Source organism: Mobula birostris, chromosome 13, assembly GCF_030028105.1.
Source record: "Mobula birostris isolate sMobBir1 chromosome 13, sMobBir1.hap1, whole genome shotgun sequence".
Taxonomy (NCBI): Eukaryota; Metazoa; Chordata; class Chondrichthyes; order Myliobatiformes; family Myliobatidae; genus Mobula; species Mobula birostris.
In genome coordinates, this window is record NC_092382.1 from 86,306,079 (window position 1) to 86,318,738 (window position 12,660).

The 12,660-nt window shown below is 46.6% G+C and overlaps 1 protein-coding gene across 1 annotated transcript; it reads right to left on the reverse strand.

Annotated features, from left to right (window-relative positions):
- Positions 1–868: 868 nt before the first annotated feature.
- Positions 869–7,651, reverse strand: LOC140207724 (uncharacterized). Its single transcript, XM_072276280.1, has 2 exons — positions 7,626–7,651; positions 869–2,783 (listed from the first exon to the last, which is right to left on the reverse strand). Exon 2 carries the CDS (start codon positions 2,378–2,380, stop codon positions 1,175–1,177), a length of 1,206 nt encoding a protein of 401 aa, XP_072132381.1. The 5' UTR covers positions 2,381–2,783; positions 7,626–7,651; the 3' UTR covers positions 869–1,174.
- Positions 7,652–12,660: the final 5,009 nt, after the last annotated feature.

Here is a 12,660-nt window from a genome sequence, read left to right on the forward strand (position 1 = left end):
ACAAATTATATGATAATCAATACATTATTTCAGATAGGACAAACCATAATAACCATCCGGATATAACATTACAGGATAAACAAGCAGGAACAACTCTCTCAATAGATAAAACCATTCCCAACACACACATGTTCCTCGACCAGTGGAGCACCTCACCACAGGCATTGTTTGTGTCATCAGTCAGACAACCAAATTATTTTCTCTGTCAGTCAGCTTCCAAAAGTTGTTACTCTGTCATTCGATGTCACGCCCCTCATCATACATTCCCTTCTCCTCATCATACGTTCTTACTCTGACCATCGTCCAGATCTCCAAACTCTGCCCTGTGCAGACCCGCCTCTGGTTTCTGACCCTGCACCATTGAACATCTAACTAATGGTTTCCCATTCTGCTTTCAGTCTTTAGAGGACAGTGGTGTTTTCTAACAAGCCTTTAGAAGCAGGGAAAATGACACATAATGTGGAAATGAGCTGTCAATAAGGTTAACTACCAATGTCATTCTTCCTCAGCCGAGAGGTTAGAGGGCCAAAGAACATCTCAGACAGAACCGCAGCTTGATTTTGTCAGTCTGCAGAAAATTCAAGGGAATCCTCTTCACCCACAGAGTGGTGACTGTTTGGAACCCATCACCACAGGGAGAGCGAGAGATGAACAACAGGGGTGGATTTTAAAAGACTGTCGTGGAACAGAATCACTGGCAGGGTCCAGCCGGCCTGAGTCGACTCTCTACTGTACACTAGGTATGTTATAAATTCACCAAGTACCGGAGATAAGAGTTTAAAATAGAACTGATTTATTTGTCTCAGATCCAGAATATTAAACTCCAGCCCCATTAAAGGTGAATATGCAGCAGAAGAAACTCCTCCCATGCCCAGTGACCAGGGTGCAGAACTGGGTGTGGTGAGCAGCAGCAATAATTGCAGAGTTCAGCACCGACAGTCACTCTCAAAATTGCATTCAGCAACGGTGATGGATAAATATCCAGCATGCAGCTTATTGAAACTTTCTGCCCAGTGTGAACCCGGTAGTGTGTCACAAGGTTAGATTACTGAGTGAATCCCTTCCCACATTCACAGCAGGTGAATGGCCTCTCCCCAGTGTGAACTCAATGATGCACATTTGGTTGATTTGTCTGAGAGAACCTCTTCCTAATGTCTGAGCACGTGAACCGCCACTACCCAGTGTGAATTCGCTGGTGTTTTAGTAGGCTAGCTGCCTGAGTGAATCCCTTCCCACAGTCTGGGCAGGTGAATGGCTTCTCCCCAGTGTGAATTTGCTGGTGCATCTGAAGGTTGGATGATTGAGTGAAGGTCTTCCCACAGTCTGAGCAAGTGAACGGCCTCTCTCCAGTGTGAACTCGCTGATGTACCTTCAGTTGAGATGAGCAACTGAATCCCTTCCCACAGTCTGAGCAGGTGAATGGCCTCTTCCCACTGTGAACCCGCTGGTGTGCCAGCGGATCAGATGACTGAGAGAATCTCTTCCCACGTTCTGAGCGGGTGAACAGCCTCTCCCCAGTGTGAACTCGCTGGTGTGCCAGCAGATCAGATGACCGAGTGAATCCTTTCCCACATTCTGAGCAGGTGAATGGCCTCTCCCCAATGTGAACTCGCTGGTGTTTCAGTAGGCTAGCTGCCTGAATGAATCCCTTCCCACAGATTGGGCAGGTGAACGGCTTCTCCCCAGTGTGAATTCGCTGGTGCATCTGAAGGTTGGATGATTGAGTGAAGGTCTTCCCACAGTCTGAGCAAGTGAACGGCCTCTCTCCAGTGTGAACTCGCTGATGTACCTTCAGTTGAGATGAGCAAGTGAATCCCTTCCCACGTTCTGAGCGGGTGAACAGCTTCTCCCCAGTGTGAACTCGCTGGTGTCTCAGTAGGCTAGTTGTCTGAGTGAATCCCTTCCCACAGTCAGAGCAGGTGAACGGCCTCTCCCCTGTGTGAACTGACCAGTGTCGCTGTAGGTGGGATGACTGGGTGAATGTCTTTCCACAGACTGAGCAGGTGAACGGCCTCTCCCTGGTGTGAACTGACTGGTGTCTCTGCAGGTGAGATAGTAAAGTGAATCCTTTTCCACAGTCTGGGCAGGTGAACGGCTTCTCCCCTATGTGAAATTGGTGGTGTCTATGAAGGTCAGCTGGTCGATGGAATCCCTTCCCACAGACAGAGCAGGTGAATGGCCTGTCCCCAGTGTGAAATCGCTGGTGTATTAGTAGGCTGGATGATAGAGTGAATCCCTTTCCACAATCTGAGCAGGTGAACGGCCTCTCTCCGGTGTGAACTCGCTGATGTACCTTCAGTTGAGATGATTTAATGAATCCCTTCCCACAGTCCGAGCAGGTGAACTGCTGCTCCCTGGTATGAACTCGCTGGGGAGCCATTAGGCCAAATGACCGAGTGAATCCTTCCCCACAAATTCAGCAGATGACCAGCCTCTGCCTTGTGTGAACTGACTGGTGTGTCCACAGGTGGGATGATCGACTGAATCACTTCTCACACACAGAACAGATTGGCCTTGTCCAATGTGAACTACCTGATGTACCTTAAGTTGAAATGACCGAGTGAATCCACCCCTACAGTCTGAGCAGCTGAACAGCCTCTCCCCTGTGTAAAATGACAGACTTGCCAGTCGGTCAGATGATCGAGTCAATCCCTCCCACAGTCTGAGCAGGAAGGATGATCGAGTGAATCCCTTGCTCCACTTCTTAAATATCTGGACAGGGACCGCAAAACTGGCGTGTTGTTCTCGAGATTCCCGTAGACAAATTCCTTGTCATTTTTAACCTGTAAAAACATTTACAAGATCTATCAGTGGGTGTAGGACAACATTTCTGGTGAGATCACTTGAGTTGTCAAGGTGTGAACTGACATCACACTGTTACAGTGAGGTTCAACACAAGTTGGAGAGAGAAATCTTCTAAATGGGCACAGTGCTGGTATCTGGAATGACCATCAAATTCTCTGACCCCCTTCCTGTCTCTATGAGAATGGGGTATTTCTGCCATCTCCAATCTGTGACCTGGCTCAGTTTGACTCTCTCCATTGGTATTATTCCCTGTTCCCACTGAGCTGCATGGGTTCCTGGCCCCACAGTAACTGAAACACTCTCACACAAATAGCTGGCAGTGTATTCCACGCACCCACCACTCTCTGTGTAAAAAACTTACCCCTGACATCCCCTCGGTATCTATTTCCAAGCACCTTAAAACTACACTACCTTGTCTTCGCCATTTCAGCCCTGGGAAAAAAAAACCTCTGGCTATCCACACGATCAATGCCCCTCATCATCTTATACACCTAACAAAAAGCTCTAAACATATACAATGAAATTATACATTGCTTTGAGGATTTGTTAGAAGTACTGTATACAAAATTATGAGGGTACACATGGGGTAGATGCAAGCAGCTTTTTCCACTGCGGTTGGGTGGGATTACAACCAGAGGTCATGGGTAAATGGGGAAGGTGAAAATTTAACAGGAATATTTGGAAAAGCTCATTACTGAAATTGTCGTGAGAGTGTGGAATGAGATGCCAGCAGAGGTGGTGAACATGAGCTCGGTTTCACCATTTAAAAAAAAGTTTGGATGGGAGCCTGGATGGTAGGGGTATGGAGGGCAATGGTCCCAGTGCAGGTAGTTACATTAGACAGCCTAAATGTTTTTTCAGCATTGACTAGATGGGCCAAATAGCCTGTCTCTGTACTGAACTTCTCCATGTTTCTATGACAAAGAAGCTGGCCAAACTTGTTTGGAAGGGATACAGTAGGAGTGACAACGAAGCAGCAATGGCTGCAGTTTCTGGGAGCAATTTGGAAGCTGAGTGATCGATACATCCCAAAGAAGTGGAAGCATTGGAAAGGTAGGAGGACACAACCGTGTCTGAAATGAGAAGCCAAAGCCAAAGAGAGGGCAAATAATAGAGCAAAAACTACTGGAAAGCTTTTAGAAACCAACAGAAGATGACTAAAAAAAAAGTCAGATGATCTCAGAGCATGGAATCATGATATTGTAGTCATTAATGAATCTTGGTCGCACCCAACAGACTGAGGCATTTAGAGGAACAAAATATCCCGGGCCTCAATGTCTCTTGAAAACCCAGGTTCCCTGTACCAGTTACCTTCCAACTTTTATTTTGGCAGGCAGATAAAAAGGTGTCAGATCCTTTCTGATACCATTAATATTAATCTTTCTCCAATTTAGAATCTCAACCCATGATCCAGACCTCTCGTTTTCCGTATTTACTTTGAATCTCATGGCATAATAGAACATAGAATAGTACAGCACAGTACAGGCCCTTCGGCCCACAGTGTTGTGCCGACCCTCAAACCCTGCCTCCCATAAAAGCCCCCACCTTAGATTCCTCCATATACCTGTCTGGTAGTCTCTTAAACTTCACTAGTGTATCTGCCTCCACCACTGACTCAGGTATTGAGTTCCACTCACCAACCACTCTGTGAATAAAAAAACCTTCCTCTAATATCCCCTTTGAACTTCCCACCCCTTACTTTAAAGCCATGTCCTCTTATATTGAGCAGTGGTGCCCTGGGGAAGAGACACTGGCTGTCCAATCTATCTATTCCTCTTAATGTCTTGTATACCTCTATCATGTCTCCTCTCATTCTCCTTCTCTCCAGAGAGTAAAGCCCCAGCTCCCTTAATCTCTGATCATAATGCATACTCTCTAAACCAGGCAGCATCCTGGTAAATCTCCTCTGTACCTTTTCCAATGCTTCCACATCCTTCCTATAGTGAGGTGACCAGAACTGGACACAGTACTCCAAGTATGGCCTCACCAGAGTTTTATAGAGCCGCATCATTACACCATGACTCTTAAACTCTATCCATCGACTTATGAAAGCTAATACTCCATAAGCTTTCTTAACTACCCTATCTACCTGTGAAGCAACTTTCAGGGATCTGTGTAATTTCTGTCACCAGCCCTGGATCATTTTCCAACAGCTTATTGCCCACTTCTACATCAGGAATTCTATGTTCTGATTAAGGGCACATTTGATAAACTCTACCCCATCTAGTCCTTTTAAAGTATGTGAGTCCCAGTCAATGTATGGAAAGTTAAAATCACTTACTGAATCAAACTTTGTTTCTTGGCATGGTCTGCAATCTCTCTACAAATTTGTTCCTCCAAATCCCTCAGACAGTTGGGTGCAACCAAGTTACAATAATGGCTACAATAACATAATTCCTTGTCCTGACCACAGTACAGCTTTCCTACAATGCTTCTTGCATTGCGATATACACAGCTCAGCACATTCATCGCACCATGCTCAACCTTTTGATTGCTGGCCCTACCTGAGGTCTGAACATCTGACTGGTGTCATGAAAACAAACTCTCCCTCATTGTCACAAAAACAAAGGAGCTGATTGTGGACGACAGGAGGAATGGAGACAGGCTAACCCCTATTGACATCAATGGATCTGGGGTTGAGAGGGTGAACAGCTTTAAGTTCCTTGGCATAAACATCACCGAGGATTTCACATGGTCTGTAAGCACCGGCTGTGTTGTGAAAAGAGCACAACAGCTCCTCTTTCACCTCAGATGGTTGAAGAAGTTTGGGATGGTGTCCCAAATCCTAAAAACTTTCTACAGGGACACAACTGAGAGCATCCTGACTGGCTGCATCGCTGCCTGGTATGGGAACTGTACTTCCCACAATCACAGGAACCTGCAGAGAGCGGTGCAGACAGCCCAGCGCATCTGTAGATGTGAACTTCCCACTATTCAGGACATGTGCAGTGACAGGAGTGTAGAAAAGGCCCAAAGGATATTAGGGACCTGAATCACCTCAATCACAAACTGTTCCTGCTGCTACCAGCCAAGAAACAGTACCACAGCAAAAGGACCAACAGGCTCCGGGACATCATCTTCCACCAGGCCATCAGACTGATTAATTCATGCTGATACAATTGCACTTCTCTGTTATATTGACTGTTCTATGTACAAACTATTTATAATAAATTACACATTGCACATTTAGACAGAGACGTAACGTAAAGATTTCTACTCCTCATGTATATGAAGGATGTATGTGATAAAGTCAATTCAATTCAATTCACTATCCACTATCTGTTCTGTCATTCTGGCTCCCATTCCCCCTACAACTTATTTTAACCACATCAACCACCCCCCACCCACACCAGCTCCAGCAAGCCTTACCACTAGGATATTAGTCCCCTCTTGTTCTGTTCCCCTAATGAACGAATCCCCTATCACCCCCTTGACTTTCCTCTGCCAGGTAATCTTCATCACCCCCCCCCCCACCAAGAGTTTCTAAAGTGGTCCACCTCTTGTTGTGTGAGATAGCAACAAGAGTACTCTGCAATGGCTATTTAACCTCATTTCCCTTCCTGACTCTCACCCAGTTTCCTGTGTCCTGCACCTTTGGTGTAACTCACCTCTCTTCATGTCATATCTATCACCCCCTCCAACTCCTGGATGATCCGGAATTCTCCATTTCAAGTTCCAACTCCTTAAAGTGCAGGGTTACAAGCTGCAGCTGGATGCATATCTTGTAGGTGAGGGCATCAGGGACACTGGATGTCTCCCCACCAATGTCCCCTCCAATTTGTAATAACCAGTGTGAACATAAAACTTGTATTGTGCATTTTTTTACCCAGTGACAAAAAGTGCATAGTGAATTTTATATAGGGAGGTATTCATATTAACAGCTAGCAAATAACTGTAGATAGGAACTTTAATCTCCTCTGGGTATGATCGAGTTCATCTGCACTCTCACACAACCTATGTAGCAGGCCGTAACGGGTAATGAAGGATTTTCTCAGCAGAGCTTTTGCACATTGTCCATATGTGGTTTGCTTGCTAAATTACACTTTAAAAAGTCAGATTTCAAAATATCACTGCAAAAACTGCAAATTCTCCAGCAACTTTTGCATCACCACAATACCACCAGTTTCTGTATTGTGCATAAATATTTCCCCTGAACCCTCCCCCAAATGACTGATGGTGGTAAACTCGTTGATGGTAATGCCAATGAATATAAAGGGAAGCGCAGTATTCTGTCTCATTGGAGTCTGGCACATTTGTGATGTGAAAGCTATTTCTTGCCCAGGGCAAAGGTGTTTGATATCATTATGTATACAGAGTGAATGGGTCAATACATGTCCTCACGGGTAGAAAGGTCCAGAACAAGAGGAGGTAGAACAAGCAACACACACAAAATGCTGGAAGAACTCAGCAGGCCAGGCAGCATCTATGGAAAAGTACTAATGCTGAATTCAGTACTAATGCTGAATTCCGGCATTTTGTGTGTGTTGCTTGGATTTCCAGCATCTGCAGAATGTCCCTTGTTTGTGATTGGAGGTAGAACAAAGGTGATTTTCTCAACTGGTGATGCAAAAGATTTTGTTCCCTTTCTCCGAGTTCCTAATCATTGCATTTAGACAGCTGGAGCTCAGCTCTGTCTGAGAGATCCATCGGTTTCCATTCCCTCATCAGCCGGAATCTCCCCGGGATCCGTGCAGGGATCGTGGGGCTGAGAGAGGGGGAAGAGAACAGGACTGTCCCGGGATCGCGGGGCACAGTTTCCGGGAGTCACAGCAATTGCCCCTCAGTCGGTAGTGAAAACGGGCGCACGGAGAAACACTTACCGGCAGCGACATCCGAGGCCTTTTATGGACTACGCATGCGTGATATTCGGGACTTTCCGAAACCCTGACGCCTGCGCATTCGATCAGTGCTTCAGAGACGGCGAGAATTGTTACGCAGAGCTTTCTGGGTAATCACGGTGCCATTGAAAGTTTCCGCAAGCACCGGTTCAAGTACATACCTCAGTGTTTGTGTGTAGAAAACTGAGCACCTCTTTTAACGCAGAAAGCAGCTCTAATAAAACAATACACTTAATATCAGCAAACTTTCCTCGTGTTTAATGCCAAAGTAGAACGTTCTTACAAATGCAGATATAAAACACAAGAGATTCTGCTGTTGCTGGAAATGCAGACATATACACATAAAATGCTGGAGGAACTCTGCAGTTCAGGCAGCAACTAAGCAGAGGAGTACACAGCCAATGCATGCTGAAGGGGCTCGGCCTGAACGCTGTCCATTTATTCTTCTCCACATTGACTGCCTGATCTGTTGATTTCCACCAGTATTTCGCAGAAATTAAACACTTTTTTTTCGATCAATCAGTTTCCAAATGTTTCTGATCTTTCATTTTTAGCCGCATCCTGCTGTTCTGATTCCTCTTCTTCCTCCTTCTTGTAAATTCTAGTTCCCATCTCTTTCTGGAACCCCAAAGTCCTGACTCAGGCTGGTAACTCTTTGATTTCTGACTCCCCTCCATCGAAGATTCACTCGTTCGTCTGCTGTATGACTTTAGAGGCGCGTTGCAACAACCCAACTGTCTGAGGCACAGTCCTTTGAAATTAGTGAAAATGACACCAAAAGTTGAAAAGAGCAGGGAAGGAGGAGTTTAACCGCCTTAGTCCGGAGCCCTGAAGAACGTGAAAACCACAGTGAGCACATTGTCTTATTCCGTCTGGAGAGAATCATGCAGGAAATTGATACAGGTGTATAAGATAATGAGAGGCATTGGTTGTGTGGATAGCCAGAGGCTTTTCCCAGGACTGATTTTCCTTCCTGGTGAGAAGTTGCTGGTGCTACAGCAGCTGGGATGGTTTAGTAAAACTCTTTGCTCACTCCGGACAGAAATGTGGCCTCTACGCGTCTACTTATTGTGAACTCACTGGAGCATCACAAGGTGGGTTAACTGAATGAGTCTCTTCGCACACACGGAGCAGGTGAACGGCCGCTTCCCAGCGCGAAGCTGTTGGTGTATCTGCGATGGCCGACTGAAGCCCTTCCAAAATGAGAGCCAGTGAATGACGTCACACTGCCAGTAACGTCATGGCAATGTATCCAATCAGATCACGGACATGGACACGTGATCGGGCTCTCTTTGTAGCGAGTGGGGTGCTGTCTTCTCCAGCATCTCCGCCTCTACAGTCAAGGATCGGCGGCATTCAAGCGCTGGTGAACTGACAGATACAGCGGAACTGACGTGCTGTTGTATTTGTGACTACCATACACAAATCCTTTGACTTTTCTACACTGTTAAAAGTTTACAAAGCACGTCAGTGGGTGAAGTACAACATTTCAACTTAGAAAATTTCAGCCTCCATGGTTTCTTCTGATAAAAACAATTTCACAGCTCAAAACAATTTGGAGGAACCAGAAACACACACAAAAAATGCTGGTGGAACGCAGCAGGCCAGGCAGCATCTATAGGAAGAGGTACAGTCGACGTTTCGGGCCGAGACCCTTCGTCAGGACTAACTGAAAGAAGAGATAGTAAGATATTTAAAAGTGGGAGGGGGAGGGGGAGGGGGAGATCCGAAATGACAGGAGAAGACAGGAGGGGAGGGGTGGATCAAAGATCTGGAAAGTTGATTGGCAAAAGGGATACGAGGCTGGAAAAGGGAGAGGATCATGGGAGGGGAAGCCTGGGGAGAGAGAAGGCGGGAGGGGAGCCCAGAGGGTGGAGAACGGGCAAGGAGTCATAGTGAGAGGGACAGAGGGAGAAAAAAGAGAGAGAAAAAATGGGGAAAATAACAAATATATTTTTAAAAATAAATAAGAGGTGGGGTGTGAAGGGGAAGAGGAGCATGAACGGAAGTTAAAGTGGTCAATATACATGCCATAGTGTTGGAGGCTCCCTAGACGGAATATAAAGTGTTGTTCCTGCAACCTGAGTATGGCTTCATCTTGACAGTAGAGGAGGGATAGACATATCAGAATGGGAATGGGACGTGGAATTAAAATGTGTGGCCACTGGAATAACAAGACTCTTCCCGGGCCTGCAGGATGTCTCAGTCGGTGTTGTAGGGACCGGTGCTTGGAGCCCAGTTGTTCCCAAACTGTGTCAACAGTTTGGCTGAGGGACTAAATCAATATTCCTCAGTCTGCTATTGACAAAAAAAAAGTAGATTTATATCCTGAAAATGCCACCAGCTATATATTAGATCCCGAGAGTTTCGGGAGTTTGGAAAAAATAAATAAGGGTGTCTGTGGGTTTTTGTTTCCCGGGGTTTGTTTCCACGCCCTGATATCGATGGAGTGAAGCCGGAGTTCAGAGCCGACACAAGCGGGGTCCGATACAGGTCAGACGGGGTAGGTTACGGGCGACACTCCGCTCTGGGACCATCAGCACCGAAGCATTTAGAGTAACGCCGCAGTAATTTGGAGCAGGTCTGGGAGAATATTAAATAAAACCAACATGGGAACTTTCTGATCCGATCCCCTGATAGAGTGTGAAGGAGCCGCGGCGAAGAATAGTTGCGGAATTTAAAATAAGCAAGCCGAGCCGGGCCAGTGTGGGCGGAAGCCGAGGAGGAGATCGATGCCTGCGAACGGGGGAAGTAAATCTGCAACGAGCTTTGGAAACTGTCCGTGGACAAAGTCGGAGACAGCGAGGCTGAGCGGTACCGGACAGTGTGAACAGATGTGACCAGATCGCAGGAATCACCGCCGCTGAGAAAGTTGCCGAGGCTTTCTCGGCTTTGCATATCAGTCAGAAACCTGATGGATAGAGATTTACACTGATTTTCCAAAGCGCTCCCGGCCTCCTTCCCAAACCCTGCTCTCCGTGCAGCGCCCCGGACTGGAACGTTTCTCCCGGCATTGGCACCTTTGAGGCGCCGGCGATCCCCGCCTTCCGCGTTTTAAACCGCCGGGAATCAGCTGCTCTCTATTTCCATCATCTCCCTGCCCCGGGACCCACGGAGCGGACAGACAGTAACTCGCTCGCTCTCTCTGTTGTTTCCCAGTGAATTTAGTGGCGATGGTGATCCTGTCCCGGGGAAAGTGCGGCCTCTCCACCCGCACCACTCGCTACCTGGTGGCCACGGCAGCGGCGGATCGACTGACCATCGTGTTTGTGGTGATATTGTGGCGGGTCGGTTATTATTACTTCCCCGGGACTTTCCTGCACTTCATCCCCGTGTGCAGTGTGATCTCTGTCCTGGGAGAGTCAGCAACAGAAAGTTTTGTCTGGTTCACCGGCACTTCTACATTTGATCGGTTTGTTGCCATTTGTTGCCAGAAGTGGAAAATAAAATATTGCACCGGGAAAACTGCGGCTGTGGTTGTGACAACAGCCGGCGTTCTGCTCTGATTTAATAATGTGCCCGAATTCTTTATATATCGTCCTGTGAGAGTGGTTGACAATACACCCTGGGACTGTATTGAAATACCGGGCTACTATACGGATCCCGGGTGGGTGGGATATAATCGGCTTTCTACCGTCCTAACGCCATTAACTCCCGTTCGTGTTAATACTGTTCAACGCCCTGACAGTCAAACACATTTTAGTGACCAGTCGCGTCCGTAAGGGGCTGAGGGGTCAGAGCAAAGCGGAGAACCGCAGTGACCCGGAGATGGGGAGTAGGAGGAGGTCTGTGATCTTACTTCTCACCATCTCCGGAAGCTTCATCATCCTGTGGTCGGTGAGTGTTGCCGAATTCCTTTATAACACCAACGCCGGACTTAATCAAAATAATTACAACGATTCTGAATACATGTTTCAACACACCGGAGACATGCTGATGATATTAAGTTGCTGCACACACACGTTTATTTATGGGGTAACTCAGTCCAAGTTCAGAGAGCAGTTCATCAGCGCAGCGAAATATCCGTTCACTTCAGTTATTCAACGAATTAACAAACAAAATATCTGAGCTCTCCTCGGCGGCGGTCGCAATGTTTTCGATCTTGACTCTGCAGAATCAATGATCATCGGAGAACGTGGCAGCGGGGAGAGTAAATCTGGTTTAGAGCCCGAGAGAAACACAGCCCAGGAACAGACGCTCCGACACCCGCACCCCGCGACCTCCTCTCCTACCGATTATTAAGCTCATCCTACCTTTTATTTTCAGCTTTCCACCATATTCCCGCACTCGTCACCGCCAGACCCTTTTCGGTCTGAGAAAGCCAGACAGGTTCTGGGGACATTCAAGACCAAATCGGCAAAAATGCCGCTCATTTCCTACTTTAGTCTTTTGCATAAAAATTAAATTGGAAAAAAAAAGTTAACACAAACTTACAGTAAAGCTTGTACTCGTCTGTTGCATTAGACAAAAACGTTTGGAGGAAAGTTTAACACCACAGCACTCATTCCCAATTGCGCAAATTGTTACGGAAACCACCAATGTCTGCTCTGCTTCAAGGAAAATAATGACATCTCACTTCCTGATTTCTAATAAACGCCCGTCCGATCAAATTGCGTGTTGACTCTCTTCTACATTCACTCCAGTAGAATCACATGTTTATTTTTATTTTTTTTTATCTCAGCTAAAACTGATAAAAAATTCTGTTCTAGACGCCGACAAGCACACAATTGTTTGGAAAAGGCAATAAGCTGAAAAGTAGGAATCTGACAGCATGGGAGAGTGGATCATGGGAGAAAGGGCAGGAGAGGAGGCACCAGAGAGAAATATGAGGCAGTGGAGGAGAAGCGAGAAGGGAGGACAGAATGGGAGAGGGAAAAGAGAAGGTTGAGGTGGAAGTTAAAGGAATCGATGCTCATGACGTCAAGTTGGAGGTGACTCAGATGCAATATAAGGTGTTGATCCTCCAACCAGAGAGTGGCCTCATCTTGTTAGTAGAACAATGAACCGGCATGTCACA